The sequence below is a fragment of the Strix uralensis genome, chromosome 6 (genome assembly GCF_047716275.1).
Source record: "Strix uralensis isolate ZFMK-TIS-50842 chromosome 6, bStrUra1, whole genome shotgun sequence".
NCBI lineage: Eukaryota > Metazoa > Chordata > Aves > Strigiformes > Strigidae > Strix > Strix uralensis.
Genome location: NC_133977.1, coordinates 45,380,327 through 45,396,240, shown reverse-complemented (window position 1 = coordinate 45,396,240; position 15,914 = coordinate 45,380,327). Strand labels below are relative to the sequence as shown.

Here is a 15,914-nt window from a genome sequence, read left to right as displayed (position 1 = left end):
GCTACACTCTCCTGGCGGAGCCCACGGCGCAGAGCCAGCAAACGCCAAGTTTGACTGCTAGCTGCTGTACACTGCCTCCCTGCCCGGCACAGGCAGCGGCCCCTCTTCGCTCGGTGTCTCCAGCGACTCCACACCAAATGTTTTGCCATCAGAGACAAGCGACATGAAGTTTTCACACCCAAAACTGACAGTAACATTGGCAAACTCTTGCAGCGCAAGCCTGATCTGCACAGGTGTCTGAGCCCCTGGGGGGGTTGCTCTGGCCGGGGTGCTCCAGGGTGCAAAGGCAGAAGCAGACGGAGGCTCTAGGAAGGGTGCCAGAAAGGCGGGGGGGAGCTGGTGCGACAGACTCCCGAGAGCAAGCGGAGCGGCCAGGAGCAACACAGAGAGTGCTGGAGCTGAGGTATTTTAATGGGGAGAGAAACACTACAGAGACTGCCCAAAAGCCGTGGGAGCTGTGTGTCTTCTGGGTTTAGCTTTTGCATGTGTATGCTAAAATTACAGTTCTGGGTATATTTGTGCATTTTATTTTGGTACCTCGTTTGGGGTAACTCATTTTTAAAACACACTTGGCCAGCTTCACAACTTGTTGGATGTTCCTGCAGGGGAGACCAGTGTTGCTTTTCTTCTCTTTCAGAGACCAGATTGGCTGCTAGACTGCTTTCTAGAAGCAGAAGATCCCAAACTTAAGGCAGTTGATTTTATTTTTTTTTCCTTTGCCTTTAAAAGCAGATCTATAAGATAATTTCAGTGGTACAAAATCTTTTCAGATTACAGTTGTCATCTTTTATAAATACCGAGAGATTAATGAAAAAAGAAAGTTCATGTGAAGCAGATACTTGTGTTAGAAATAAAGGGCACTCATTTTTAGGCAGTGTCTTGTGATTGTCTTCACATCTGTTGTTTCTCAGGAATAGACCGAGCAGGAATCCATCCGCTTACATCGATGAGTCTGTGCCAGCGCCCTGCAACCGTGAACTGGGGCTCATTATTGATACGGTGAGGCCAGAATGAGGATTTTTAGAGGGATTTTCATGTAACAGTGGAGCCTGGAAAACGTGCAGGTCAGTGAAACTGGGTTCAGGGATTTTGCTCAGCACGGCCAGAGGCTGCTCTTGCCAGGACAGCTCCCGCAGACCGCCCCGGCCTGGCCAAGCACCGCCTCCTTGCGCCGGCGGGAGGAAGGTGGATGTTTCACCTCGCTTCATCATCCTCACCTTCGCTCTGGTCACGGGGGATGATCAGAACTCTTCAAGAAATGGTGATTCGTTTTCATGATAAATGCTTTCTATGCTTTTTTAAAAACTGTAATTTTGCAAGTTATTTTTTTACAAAGATGTATGAAATTACTTGCACATAAACATAGCAATTTAGAAAATGTTAATGGGAAATAGACTTCTCAACCAGCATTTCTTGCAGCCCAGCTTGGTTGGTTTTGACTCGGTAAGGGTGACAGTTCCCAATTCAGCTGTCCATTATGCCAGTGTGTGAAGTGTATGCAGTTTGACTAACCGGCTGATTTTTTTCAAAGCCTGAGAAAAACTTCTTTGTGAAAATTAAGATATTTGGTTTCAAGATATACTACTTATCTATGGATTTTGGTAGTCAGAAAAGTGGCTTCCATGTTCAATAGTGCCTGGAAGTCAAGTACGCAGCTGGCGCGAGCTCAGTGGGTAAGGTATCCAGCTTGGCAGAACACCTAAAGCTTGTGCTGGCTTATGTGCACGTAAGCTTATATGCACGTTTATGTGTGTACTTACAGGAAAAGAAAAACATGATTGTGATGCCAGTTCTGACCCCCTGAGAACAGAGAGGGCTTTGCAGCAATGGTCAGTATTGTGGAAAGGAGCTCACCAAGGACACCCATTCTGAGCGCTGTGAGCTACTGACCCATCTGGAATCCTTGAAGAGCGTCAAACTTAGCATGTGCAGCAGAAAAACTATTTAACAACATAATCATTAAGCTAAAAGCAAAATAGGAAAAACAAGCCTCTTCACTGGACAGTGTTCTAGAAAACCCAGGGTTGAGTGTCTCCTGCAAAGTTACCACCCAGGACTGTTTCTGTAAGCTGCAGCAGAGCAAACCTCGCCTGTCAGATCAGGCAAAACGTTAAAGTGTCATATTTCTTTTCCCAGAGTGGTTTTAAATTATTTTCACAAAGGACTTAAGGTACGTTGCTATTAGTATAGAAGTTTCTTAAGTGGACTTTGGACTTGGCAGAACTGTGTCTGAAGGGTAGGTGGGATTGCATGTTAAGTGACTGGAGTGATTTTGTTTCTGTTCTGGGAGGACAATGGCTCCTGTCCTGGGATTCCTCCCCCGTCAGATTAATAGTTGAGCCTAAAAACTGCAATCTCGGAATGGCAGCTAGGAACCGATCTTTTCTTGTAAAAAGTGAAGTTTTTGCTTTTCCATGGCAGCAAAGTGAACGTGTCCCAGATCAAAGTGCTGGGAAGTTGTTGGAGTAGCTCAGGGGGATGGTGGAAGTGGGGTCCCGTTGGGGAGCACCCCGGATGGCCTCACTCACCGGAGGGACACCGAGAGAAACCCCCAATGCATAGGAGGCAAGTCGAGCTGAACCCCAGCGCGTGGAAATCTGTCTGGGACTAGAGGAGCCCGAGGCTGCTGCTGAGGCAGGCTTTAGGAGAACAAGTACCTCGGGGAGGGCCCTTCGGCACATCTGTCAGGATCTTTAGACTTACATGTTTCGTGCTCTTCATGTCATTAATATCTTAAGATTCTCTCCCAGGTTTTCTGATATGTTAAAATTCTGTTTACCAGAAGTCTTAAATCCTGGAAGTTATTTTTCCAAAGATGTCAAAATTAATTTGGAAGCAAGCTTGTCAGTGAACCTGAAGAACTGGAAGGGATTTTAGTGGGAAACGCTGCAGGCTGTAGGTGACCCTCTGTGAAAAACCCCTCCACTCAACCCAGGTGCAGTTTAGTCTCTTACAGCCTGTGGAGACACTTAAAGATGATTTTCTGGATCGTTGGTGTGTGCTGATTGGCAGATGAGGGTGAAAGACGCAGTCCCTGGCAGGTATGTGGACTCAGGTCGAGGTTGTATGAGTAACATGTGCTCCCCATCCCTCTCCCTCTCGAGGGTCCCCGAGTGCCCCGTGCCCAACCCCGCCGACCGCGCGACAGGGACGAAGCTGCTGGGCTGGGGCCGTCTGCGCAAGGTGGGCTTCCTGCATGCCCGCCTCCGCTTCAGACCTCTGCTGCGCGCCAGGTTTTGACAGATCTTTAAATACTGCGTGAATGAAAGTCTGAACGGCCTTTGTAACAGCAAAGAATAACAATAATGGTCACAAATGCGGATTAATTTTGCATGTCATTTACTTAGGCTTTGGCCAAAGGGGTCTCCTTCCTAGATGATTGTGGTGGATGGGAGTGACTCCAATGGGACAGTCCTTTCCAGCCACGGGCTGGGGGGGAGGAGCGTGCGGGTCCGTCTTAATCCCTGTGCGAAGTCTGGCTGGAGTCTCCTGGGGTGCGCAGGTGTGTGGGTGCGGCTGAAGCCGTGTCGGAGCTCTGCAGCTCCTGCCCAGCGGCGTTCACCGGATCCACCTCCCGCCTGCGCCGCGGGGCCACTCGCCCGCGGGGTCCATACTGACCCATCCTCTCTTCTCCGTTTCGCAGAAAACAGGGCTGCAGTGTGCGGGTGCCCTCACTCAGTGGGGCAGAGCGTGTTCCCCGCCGGCGGGCGCAGCCCCAGGCGCTTCCGAATGAAGGCGGCGATCAGGCGCTGGGGCCGGTGCTGGAACTCCCGCAGCACCTCGCGGGGCGCCCGGATCTGGTCCCCCTCCAGGCGGTCCAGGAGCACCACACAGACGACGGCGGCTGCGGGACGGCCGGGGGCTGCCTGACCTCGCACCCCAGGGCAGGCACCCCCCCGCCTTCAGACGCTGCCCCGTGGGCAGGAGAGGAGCCCTGCTCCCGCTGCCCGCCCCGCGGGACACGCCTGAGGGGCCCAAGCGGCAGGAACGCGGGGAGCCAGGCACCCCGCTGCCAGCACCCTCCGCTTGCCCCCTTCCTTTTCCAGCAGAGCAGGGGGAGGCAGCTGCGCCACTGCGGCCAGGGCTCGTTTTAAGGCCAGGAGAGGGATGAGCAAGGATTAAGTTTTGTTGTGCCTAACATGCGCTCAGGCCTTCTAAAACAAACTTGTGTTTTATTGAGCCACAGAATTTGTTTTAGTGCATTCTGTAGTTAAAATCATTAGAAATGCGGTTCTGGCCTTCGGGTTGTCTGACTCTTGCAGCAAACCGAGCTCCCAGGTCAGGGTAAGGTGGGGGTGTGGGAGGAGGCGGACGCGGCCGGGGGGGACTCACCTCTCAGGCCACACAGCCTGCACAGGGCAGCAAATGCCGTGGACTCCATCTCAATGTTCCTCACGCCGGCGTCGTAAGCTCTTTTTAAGTAGTCTAACTTTTTTTCACTGGAAAAAGAGCACAATGCTCCATCTAATCTTCCCTGACCTTGAAAGGAAGCAGAGAAGTGTCACTGCTGGCCCTGCGCCGGTTTGCGGTCACGGTGAACAGGGTGGTTTCAGATGGGAGGTGCAGCAGTGCCTGCGTTTTGTCTGAAGCCAACTAATAGTTACTTAACTCCTATTAACCTCAGTGTTTACAGCCAGGGCGCTATGCCTCTGCACGGAGGAGGAAATTGCACAGGTTTTAACATCTGTAAAAAGGAGGAGCAAGCCCACAGGAGTGGAGCACAGGGGATATTTTGCACTCTGCAGGGGCAGCTCATCGCAGCTCCTCCGAGGTCCGTGGCGTAGGCCAGCCGTGGAGGTCTGCCAGGCTAAATCCCAAAAATGCCAAATGACTGTGGAAGAGGTGCAGCAAGCTGGGCAGAACAGGAACACTGGGGAGAGGAAAACACCCTTCATTTAGGTCTCATTTTTCTTAAGGGGCTGCCCTGGCTGGCAGGCGGCTGGAGCTGCTTGTGCGCCACGTTCCCTGCCCGGTGTCATCGGTGCTGGCGGGGAGCGGGGTCCCGGGGCGCCCGTGCTCCCTCCTGCTCCCACCTCGGTTCCATCCCGACCCTCTCCTCAGACTCCACTGGTGGCTCTGGCTGTCCCACAGCTGTGCCGGGCTCCGCAGCGCAGACCCGTGCCCGGTGCAGCCGCTCCTCTTGCACAGGATGGAAAGTCCTTGATGCGAGCAAACGTGTACCTGCGGCTGCACTAACGTGGGCAGAGCGCTTCTCTTTATTGCTGTTCCTACTGTTAATCCTCTCAAATAGCTTTTTGTTTAAATAAAACATGGCCTTGAGCAACACACAGATGGTCGCATTTGCAAGCAGATCCAAAGGTTTATAAATAGTCCTCAGGTTATTAATTCTTCATTTATTACATTTCATCTACTCTGCAATCAGCATTTAATTTTGCAAAGGAAACGGTTCCAGAGTAACCCAAGTCTGTTTACGTAAATGTCACAGGCTTCCTGACATTTTTCTAGTGTTTGGTAGTTCTGAGGTTACAGCCTTGTAGGAAACAACTCAGCCTGCCCCAGCTGTCAGGCCTGTGCAGGACTGTGGGCCAGGGGCTGTTTTCTTTTCACAAGAGACCGGTCAGCCAGGCAGGGCTGGCCTGGCCAAGTGCCGAAATGGGGGTTGTGTGTTCTGGCAGTTTTGCCTCCACCAGAACGTGAAGACTTGGCACTATCTGGGGGGAGGAAGGACAGTTGAGGATCGTTTTACCTTCATAGAAGTCGTAGGTGCACATGGTGTGGCCGATGAGTGTTGGGAGGTCGGGAATCTCCTTGCTGCAGGTGAGGAGCTCCTCCGCCAGGTCCCTGTCGAGCTCCGTGCTCCGCACCACCACGTCATCCAGCACCACCTGCTCAAACTGTGGCTTGAAGGAGGAGTCCACTGCCATGTCCGTGATCACAACGGACCCGGCCTCAATCCCTGTCAACACGAGGGCTGAGGCTAAGTCAGAGCTCATAACACTTGTGACCCGCTGCAGAGCTTCAGCATGACAGGAGACTCTCTACAGATACACATGTGACTGCAGGATTATTCTTTTTAGTGAGTAAAGCAGATGTGAGAGAATAATTGAAATTCATGCGGTAGCACAGATGTACAAGTAAAATGCACAGAATCAGCACCCGATGAGTGATTGTGGGACCGTGCTGAGCAACAGTGGTTTAATTGCTTCTGCCTTGCAGAGATTGTGTCCCCCCCCCCCAGCCTGTGCAGGCACAAGCAGCAGCACTGCCCCAGCCGGGGATCCCCAGCGCAGGGGCCTGCAGGCACCGGCACACCTGGGGGGATCCCGCAGCACAAAGGTGGCTTCCAGTCAAGCGTTTTCTGCTTGAATTGTGGCACCCAGTTGTTGTGAAGTCGGAGCCTTTGTTTGTTATGAAAATGGACACTCTGTGAAGCCAGTCGCTAGAAGTTTGCTGGGTTTTAACCCAAAACAAAATATCACGTTGTTTGGTATTTGGGGACCTGACAAAATGCTAAAGCTCATAATTGCATGACCTATTGCTGAGAATTTCTTTTATTAATAGCTCTGAAGAAAGACCATGGATAGCTTACCTAAGCCTCCGGAAGTACCGATGCGTATAATAGTGACGTCTCGGCACTTTGCATGGTGGAGCAGTTTGATTAGCTCGTGGAGCATGATGGAGATGGAAGGGATGCCCATCCCATGCTGTCGGGAGGAGAGAAAGGAAAAGCGTCATTCCCTGTGGGGCTGTGGCAGGTACGCAACCGCAGCGAGCTCAGGGTTCCGCTGTGGCCTCTTGCTGCTGCTGAGGCCAACAGCCATTTTTTGAGGTGGGAGAGACATCTGAACGGTGTTGTAGCCTGCCCAGGTAAAGCACCTCACCCTCTTCTCCTCCCCTTGATGCCTTTAAGGCTGCTCTCATCAACAGAGCTGGTGCTCACCCACCCCCGGGCACCGGTTCATGGGGCGCACAGGTGGGGTCTCTCCCCAGACGCATCCAGGACCGTCCCCTTGCCCACCCTCACACCAGGCGCTGGCTCTGCTCGTGCCCTCGGAGCGGTGGAGTTCAGCAAGCAGAGCCCTCGCCTCTGCCTCTCTGGGCGCCTCCCGGCCCGTCCTCGCCCCACACCAAGCTCCAGAGTGCCGGGTGTGTTCGTGCCCCTCGGTGAGGGCTGGTTTTGGGGCCAGGCGTTTGCCATGTGAAGCCTCGTGCCTCGCAGGCCACCGGTCCTGCTCCCTGGCTCGTGTCCCCCTGTCCCCAGGGCCTGCCCGGCTGCCTGCGGGCTCCCCCCTGCACCGGGACTGCCCCCTTCCCCGTCCTCTGCCCCCGCTGCCACTCCTCTGGGCTGGCAGACGCTCGGCAAATCTCGAGCTCTCGAGGCTGCCTCTGCTTTCCCCAGGGCTCCCTCACGTGATCATCTCAAGTTTTCTGCTCCATCGCTCAACCAACGTTCCTTTTCTCTGCTCTACCTCTAAAAACAAAACCCATTTGGTGGTGTGGGGTTTGTTTGTTCCCATGAGAAATGCCTCAGGTTTTTTTGATTTTGCTATTGTGCTCAAAAAACCTGATGGAAGCACACGTGAAGAAACAGAGTTAATTTAACGTATGCAGGCAGTTCTCGTAGTGCTTTGTCTCTTTTCATTTGGTGAGACTGATAGTCTGTTAGGCTTGTATCGTGTTTTAAATACAAAAACTTTTGCATGTTGTTATTCTGGAACATCAGCCTGACTTACTTGCCAATGCCTAAAAAATTTATTCTCATTGTAAATATTCAAAGCAGGAAACTGTGTCCCTGCCTCCGGTATGTTTGAGTTCATTTGTGTTTCCAAGCAACTTGCAAAAATGTGATGTTGGCAGCTGCTCTGCATGAAGCATTTTTGGGGGAGGCTCTCTGCGTGCTCTGCCCCGCGTCCCCTTGCAGGGACCAGCCGGGGGGTCGATGGCTTCTGCGCTGGCCCAGAAGTGGCACGTGGCCAAGAGCCCAGTGTGGGCTTTTCGTCTGCCGCGTCACGGCTGCTGCCAGGCCGGGCAACAGCAACACTGGTGGGGTTTTTCCCCTTGGATCCTGTCAGATCAATTCCCTCAGGCTTCTCCGTCAGTCGTGTTTGGTTTGGTTTGGTCAGAGGGACCAAATGTGAGCTCTGTCACATGAGTGACACTGTCTCCTGTGAATCAGACTTAAGACTAATCTTGTGCCTGAAGAAATGACAGCAGGACCCAGCCTTGGGGTGCGGGCGCTCACCAGCACAGCCTGTATTTGCCTTTTCTCTGTGCAGTGCCAAAAATTCTGCTCTTAAAGAATAATTAAGCAAGGTTTTCACTTTAGAACTCATGTCAGTGTAATAGTTCCAGCAATATTTCATAGTTCATGCGTGGTGGGAAGTGGGCTTTGCCTCTCAAATTGCCAGGCTGCTGAGCTGAGCAAAATACGTGCATGTTCATTTTTAATACAAAGCTTTTTAAACCGAACGTGTGGGGTGTCAAGAAATATCATTCAGACAGAAGCAGCTTTACCACGGCTGAAAGGTTGCACTGGTGGCAACGGCTGAAAACTGAAAAGAGGAAAAAAAATCTGCCGGCGGGGTTGCGGGAGGGAGAGGTCGTGCTGGCCGCCCTCTCTGCCACCGGGGCAGACGGGCACGGCGCCGGCAGCAGCTCAGACCCTGGGGCAGGGACTGCCCTGAGCGCCCACGGTGGAAAACGCGTGCAGTGTGGCACGGTGCGGTGTGGCGCGGTACTTACGCTGATGGAGAGCACAGGCCCAGCCCGGTACATGGCGTATCGGTCCGTCCCCGCGCAGATGTCTGCCAGGTCCTCCCCGTCACCCGCCAGTCCCAGCTCCTTGTGCATGAACTGGGCAAACGCCCTCATCCTGTTGGGGCTGCCCCCAACGCAGACAAACTGGGTGTAAAATAGGAATGTGTCAGTACTTTTTAGCTAAAACAGGTACCAAGAGTCGGTCTCAATGCGGCAGTGGCGGGCTGTGCCAGACGCGTCTCCCCAGAGTGCGCCGTGGGATGCCGCTTCCTCGCAGGCAGTCAGGGGACTTCAGAACCACTGAGGGTCTCCAAACCAGGAGTTAACGCTAAAATCAAGCTCTTACTCCGTTAGGGCTGTGGCTACACTAGGTCCAGACAGCTGTACGGCTGCACACACTTGGTGTCAGTCCCACGCCAAGACAATCTCAAATAATTCAGCAAATCTAAGCTATTAGTATTCCTACTGACAGCAAAGCAAACCCACATGTTAGAGGAGCTCGTCATTTAATTATTTCTATCAACAGTGCCGACTGCAATTAGCGAGCACTGCTGATGACACAGAGGCCATAAAGTCAGGGAGGAAAAAGGACAAATTTTACATATTGAAGGAAAAAATGTTCCCTGAACGTAGGAAGGGGACCAGTGTGTGGCTGCAAGGGCAGCGCTGCTGATCCGGCTGCCAGTGGCCCAGGGGAGCGGGACCCTGCCCGTGGCTCCGGCCCCAGGACCCCAGCACCGTGGGGAAACGCTCCAGTTTCAAGAGGAGGATGCAGATCGTGACAGGCTGGCTTTGGCAGCAGGTCTCAGCCAAAAATACAACATCCTCCTTCCCTTGTCTCCAGTAGCTGATGATCAGATGCTCTGGACAAATGCTTCTTCCATCTGTCCTCCAACACAGGGGCAATATAAAATTAGGTTTTACGGAACTACAGGTTTTTAAAAGGATAATTTTCTGTTGGGATTTCTGCCCAAAACAAGCAAGGCCGGCTGACCTCCCTGCGCAGGCTACCTGCGGTGGCCGGGTCCCTTGGCCGAGCAGCCGGCCCCTGACCTGGGGGAGCGTGGGACGGCAGAGCTGCGGGGCGGGAGCTGCTGCTTCCCTCGGGCACCTCCTGTTTACCTTGACATCCCCAAACATCGCCGTCAGGTTGTGTGTCTTTGTTCCCAAGTCCAAGTGATACAGCACGTCCTCCTCCATCGAGTCCAAGTGCGGGTTTTTAACGTGGACGAGCCCACTGCTGTGGGGAGACAGGGCGGAGCAGGGTCAGGGGCCCCGGGCCCTGCCTGTGGGAGTGGGGACGGGGCAGGACGGGGCAGGGGTGGCCTGGGAGCCCTCTGGGGGCCACGCATGGCCCCGGTGTCAGGGGAGGGATGGGACAGGGGCGTGGCTGCCTTTGTCAGAGCCCCACTGTCACAGGAGCTCCTCATCCAGCGCTATTGGTAACCTCTCTGACATCGCCGTTATTATGTCTGCTTGTTCGGCAAAAAGCGTTTCTCAGTGTTTATCATCAGTTTTGTCAATGGCAACCTTAGCTCTTCCTTTCACTTAATTCTGACAGAAATATCTAGCGGGTAATGTACTGTGCTGTTTTGTATGTGACAGCTTATTAAGCTCTTAGCAAATCAGGATTTTATATTTATATTGTCCCAAATAACTGCCTAGCAGTACCAGCGGCAATTTAAATTCAGATTCTGCAGGCAGCGGGAGGCCAGTTTGCCTTCCCTGTCCACCTGCTTTAATAGATGGAAAGCAACTTAGTAACAATAGTGGTCAATTTTATAAATAAGTCTTAAAACCCAGAGAACATTTTTCTTGTCTTACTAAAACAAATTCAAACCCTCCGGTTACTCACCCGGAGTAATCTGTTGTTTCGGTCATAGCAGCTTTACCATAGTCAGCTGAAAGCGATACTCTGCGGAGGAGGTAAGGAAAACACCCTGCTATTTCTTCAGCTGTTGGGTTTGGAAGCTCGGAAGAGGTTTTAAGGGTCTCTTTGGGGGGATAAATACGCTTCCTCGCTTTGTGTGGCTCCCAAGATCAACAGTGGCCAGTCCCCCTCCACCCGCTCCCCTTTGCCCCGTCAGGTGCGAGAGGTTCCTCCTCGGGGCCGGCGCCGTGGTTTGTCCCAGATTGGCTGTTTTTGCAGGTGTGTCACCGTTAACCTCGACTCGCCTTCTGCCGGGGCCACTGACCCGCTGGCCCTCCGCCCGCCGGGGCGTGTGGCTGGCACACGTGCGCGCTGGGGCGCTGGCCCACCCGTCGCCGGCCACGGCTTTGTGCCAAGGGCTTGTCTGGGTTCGCCGCCGCATCGTGGGGCCCCGGGGATCGGGAGGGTGCTCCCGCCCTGCATGGCGGCTTCAGGCCCTGCCTTCCCCTGGCCCATCCGGTGGAAATTCAAAACCAGCGCGTTTCTCTCAGGTGCCCAGAGAAGGAGTTAATGTTGTAGCAAAGCTCCACAGGCTGCATGGGGGTCCCTGCGCGGGCGTGGTCGGCCGTGCCCGGTGCCGACAGCCCCGGGGGTGTGTCAGCCTGACGGGCGCTTGAGGGGACACACTCCCCGGGGCCGGGGCTGGGTGCGCTTGGCTTCGCCCCAGCCAGCCCATCTGAGTGTGGAGTCGCCGGAGGCCGGGACGGCTTCTACGTTTCAAAGCGTCATGGTCCTCCCCGGTGGCCCAGGAAACTATCTGAGAGGGCAGACGCTCCCCAGGTGAGCGTCGAAAGGCGGATGTGCCCATCCCCACCACTCCCCGGCTGCACCTCCTGGCTCTTAACACTGACAAGTGACTTGCAGTAGATTTGTCTCTCTTGTTGGCTGCGGTGCCCGGGTGCAGTGATGGGCAGGGGCTGCGCCGTTCCCAAACAGATCCCGAAGCGACTCGTCCTGGCCTGGAGAAGCCGATTTCATTCTCAGCAGCGCCCAGACAGTGGTGCTTGTTCTCACTGTCTGCACCGACCTCCAGCTCAGCCCTGGGGGTGCTGGATGGGCTCTGGGGAGCAGGTGGCAGCACCGGGGTGGCCACCACGGCCCTGCTCGTGGCTCAGACCCGAGGGCAGCGCGGAGGCAGCGCTGCGGCCAGGCCCGGCCCCCCCAAGCGCAGGAGGCCGAGCACGGCTGCGGGGGCTTGGTCGATGCTCGGCGCTTTCCAGGCGCGTCCGCCAGCAGCGAGCTGAGCCACGGTTTGAGACAGAGAGCACAGGCGTCCTGCACTGCGGGAGCGGACTGGAGACACTGATCCCGCTGCCTGTCCTGACACGGCTGAGACAGTGCCCTGGAAGATATTTTAGGTGGTGGCTGGAGGGGCAGAATCTGGCTTTTGCTGTTGGGGCTTGGAATGGTGGATGAAAGCTCTGGTTAAGCAGCTAAGTGCTAGGTAATTAATTACCATGGTGACCGAACCAATAAACACCTCTGATTTCAGTGCAGATTTTGTCAGCCAATGCTTTTGATCTCGGATCACTTCTCTGTGATTTATGTGATCGCTGTCGCAGGTCCCGGCTGTTACAGCAAATGCTTGTCCTAGCAGTAAACTGCAGAGAAGAGTCTGCAGGAGCAGCCAGCGGGCTCATTGCAGCCCCTGGGCAACCTTAATTGCCTACAGAGGTTTTTATTATGTTCTTTTTTAGCTTTGACGACTTTTGTAATTGGAGCTGCGCAAACATGGCCAGGCCGGGCTGGCCATGGGCTTTGCAGGCTGAACTGCTGGGATCTGGGCTGGGGGCAGGCGTCCCCCGGGTGCTGGTGGGCTCCTGTGCCCAGGAACCTAGCCTGACCCCCCTGGGGATGGCTGGAATTGCCTCCCCCAGCTGTGCTGATGCCCCTCATGCCCCCAGTTCAGTAGCTGGTCCCTGCCAGGCTCACTGCCCCGCTCCTGCCTGCCTGCTGCCCCCGCACCCCCCATTTTCTGGGCTAGTACCTAATGATGGCTTCAGCTTCTTCCAGTGTTCTTTGCAAGGCCCCCTCCTTCCAGATGCCTTCACCCCTCATGCATGGTGGTTTTCTTCTTTGCCATTTAGCTGGTTAATAAGCTCTAAAAATAAATGAAAGGAAATCAGTGCACGGTTGCTGTCGGTTCAAAGCTGCAGCCCTAGTTAGAAACATTCATTCTGTGTGTGGCCTGCTTGCAGCGGTAATGAGGCCCTGTTCTGCTAACGAGGTGGGGAAGGTAATTGCTGTAACTGAGGCACGCTTTTGCTGGGCAAATACACCTCCAAACCCTTAAAATTACAAAACATTGTCTAACTGCAAACAAGCGTTACAAACTAGAGGTACAGAAAAGTGTCAGCTGGGTGTCTCGCCCCAGAGTGGGTCAGGCTGGATCCGCGGAGGGATGGGAGCGAGCAGAGCCCTGACGGGTATTTCAGACTTGCTGGAGTCGTACCAAAGCCAGGCTGGAATGATTTCTCTGCTCTGATGAAGTTCTCCCCTCCCTGGATGCTGTTAACATTTGCCTGCCAAAGATGAGTTATTACTGACGCTCCACAGCACTCCTGAAGAATAAGGATCTGGAGCCTCTTTTTCCTTTCAGACTGCACCAGATTGCACCATGAGGTGCACAGAAAAAAGTTTCCTTGGGGCCGCACACATCTTCCTCCTGCAGCCTCGAAGCGCCTGACGCAGTGCAATTGCTGTGTGTTTCAGCATAATCCTCAGTGTTCCAGGCACGTTGCAGTTAATGCAGTTAATGTGCAGGCGGATCGTTGCAGTTTTGTCCAATTAGCATTACCTGATTTAGAGAATACAATAGGAAGGTTTGCTGCTTGCAAATGGCAGCTGTCAACACGCTGGGGGAGGCAAAACCTCAGTTTAGGCCTCCCCTGCCCCAGGCTGGGGGGAGCCAGGGCGATTCCCCAGCCTTTGCTGAGAGGCTGATTTGGCACACGGGGCCGTGCTGTTGTTGTTGCTACCCGAAGGAGAAGGAACAGCTTGTGCATCGAGCCCAGATGAGTCCGTGGGATGAGTGGGTGCAAAAATCACCTGCTGCAAAGGGAGCGCGGCTGCGAGGGACGGAGCGGCACAAGGACTCGCCCCACTCCATCGTCTTCCAGTGGCTCCAACGCTGACTTGCAGCCCACAGCCCCCGTGGGGTGCGGAGGAGGGGCTCTGGCCTGTGAAACACCAGCTCCGCAGCAGCTGAGCCCACCCGCGGGCCCGGGCACAGCTGGGCAGGGACTGCACGGGGGAGCAAGTGGCCGGTGGTGCCGGAAGGAAAGGCGGGACCTGGCAGAACATTGTGGCGTGAGTGGCCCTGTGGCGAGGCGGGAGCGGTGTGGCCCCGAGCTCGTGTGGGCAGAGGTTGCTGCCTGGGTCTGCTGAACGCAGCACTCCCGCCTCTCCCCCTTCTCCACCTTTCCTGGAAGAGCATTTGTGGGCACACCTGGCAAGGTCTGCACCTGCACAGCTGTAAACCATCTCAGGACAAAACAATTTCCTGGAGCACATGGACAACTTCCTCAGTTAAATATTTACTTACGAACTAAAAATAATATTCTAGGACACCCAGCTGCCATCCATGACATCCTTGCCTGGTAGTCAGTGAAGCCCCAGCTCTGCCCCCAGCATGCCTGGTCCTGCGCAGGGAGACCCCCGCACCCTGCGTGTGGCAGAGGATGAGAGTTTGGGGGGGGCGCTGCTGAGTGAGCAGGGACAGAACCTCCCAGAGCCACAGCTCTGCCTGGATGGGCTGGCCGAGAAATCACCAGTAAGCAATGTTCCTGGCAGTGTTTGTCCCCGCCGTGTTCAAGGGAACAGGGACAAGCATGTTCTTTTTAAGTAAACATGATTGCACCAAGGGAAACAGTTGACTCGTGCTTTTGGCTTCCCAGAACTGATGTTTAAGGGGCAGTACCTGCCGCAGCTACCTGGGTTTTGGCGCCTGCCCCTGCACTGGTCAGCTTGCTGCCTGGCCCATGCAAATGGTCCCTCACGTTTGTTTTCCTCCTTTGTGATTATTTTTCTCGTGCTTGCTCTCCTTCAGGATGGCTTTAAGTCTATCCCAGGCTGAGGTGTGGCTGTGCTGCTCTCACCGACTGTAGGGCGGCTCATGCCTCTCAGGCACTGCTTGCCACGGCAGAGGCTGCAGGAATGGAATGGAATGGAAAATGTTTTCCTTTGAAAGGGACCTACAACGCTCATCTGGTCCAACTGCCTGACTGTTTTCTTCTTCTGTGAGGCAGGGTGGGCAAGTGGGGATGGTGAGAAGGGGAGCTCATTGCCCCGAGCAAGTGTTTGTTTGTGACTGATTCAGAGCTAAATTCAGACTTTCCAAGTGCCAGGCAGCAGAGCTGTTCGCACATGTGCTAAGGGATGACAAATAAAGCACGATGAAGTATACGGCAGAGTAACATATGGCAATCTAGACAGGCTCTCAGCAAGAGAAGAGCTCGGGAGAGCCAGCGCTCCTGCGCCCATCCAACACATCTCGTCATGTTAAATGCTATTTTAGAACCGGCAGCCGCCCATCAGCCCTTGCGCGGCAGAGCCGTTCCCCCTGCCGCGTCCTGCCCGAGCTGCTCCAGCGTCTGCTCCCAGCAAGCCTGGGCAGTTCCTTCTCGACTCGGCCCGTTCCTGACTCCTCTCCCCGGGGTACCTCGGTGCGTGCTCCACTCCCTGATGCTGCTGCTGAACGAGATGTTCCAACGTTTGGCAAGCAGCCCCATCCCCAGCGAGGGCAGCAGCCCCGGCAGCCCCCCGGGGCTGGGGCTGGGCAGGAGGGGACGGGTTGTGCCCCTTCTGCCACCCTCACAGCAAGCCCCTGCTCACACAGTGCGTTAGTGTCAGCTTTTAAATTAGCAGTTCTGGTTCGTTAGCAGAGAGCTTATGAAAATTCACAATCTGAGAGATGTCTGGTGTATTCCTCTAGTAATGATTCCTGGCAGTCAGCACGAAGGAGCAGAGGAAGCACTGGGGAGAGTTTTCACCTGACAGAAACAGGGCTGTGAGCCAATTGCACGGAGCTTTCCCCCTCCCTGCCCTGCCCCTCCCCTCCCCCTGTGCAGATCCAGGATAGCAAGCAAGGTGGGCAAAATGTAGATTTTTATCAACTGTTTGTTCTGGCTCTTTGGTTTGTCTTGTTTATTATTGGTATAAATCTGTTCCTGGCTTCAGAAGAAGTCGGTAAAACACTCTCAGAAGAAACCAGGCACCACAAATCCTCAGGGCATGTGAGTAACAGCAGCTTGTCGGGACATGTTTT

At 54.4% G+C, this 15,914-nt stretch overlaps 2 protein-coding genes across 8 annotated transcripts in view; one reads left to right on the top strand and one right to left on the bottom strand.

Annotated features, from left to right (window-relative positions):
* The window catches only part of CCDC148 (coiled-coil domain containing 148), a 79,305-nt gene extending 78,108 nt beyond the window's left edge, over positions 1 to 1,197 (top strand). The window contains exon 16 of the mRNA XM_074872345.1: positions 912 to 1,197. The gene's annotated coding sequence lies outside the window, so the exon portion shown is untranslated. The remainder of the gene's footprint in view (positions 1 to 911) is intronic.
* Positions 1,198 to 3,322: 2,125 nt separating this feature from the next.
* UPP2 (uridine phosphorylase 2) lies at positions 3,323 to 10,950 on the bottom strand. Of its 7 annotated transcripts, none has more exons than XR_012629546.1 (8): positions 10,574 to 10,941; positions 9,841 to 9,958; positions 8,704 to 8,862; positions 6,551 to 6,665; positions 5,708 to 5,932; positions 4,333 to 4,479; positions 3,619 to 3,866; positions 3,323 to 3,489 (listed from the first exon to the last, which is right to left on the bottom strand). XR_012629546.1 is itself a non-coding variant. In XM_074873903.1 (7 exons), exons 1-7 carry the CDS (start codon positions 10,597 to 10,599, stop codon positions 3,676 to 3,678), a joined length of 981 nt encoding a protein of 326 aa, XP_074730004.1. In that variant the 5' UTR covers positions 10,600 to 10,940; the 3' UTR covers positions 3,323 to 3,675. The 7 variants fall into 7 exon arrangements, 5 of the variants coding, with proteins under 5 accessions (XP_074730004.1, XP_074730005.1, XP_074730006.1 ...); XR_012629547.1 differs by having other exon boundaries at positions 3,619 to 3,844; positions 10,574 to 10,907; XM_074873903.1 differs by having other exon boundaries at positions 3,323 to 3,866; positions 10,574 to 10,940.
* Positions 10,951 to 15,914: the final 4,964 nt, after the last annotated feature.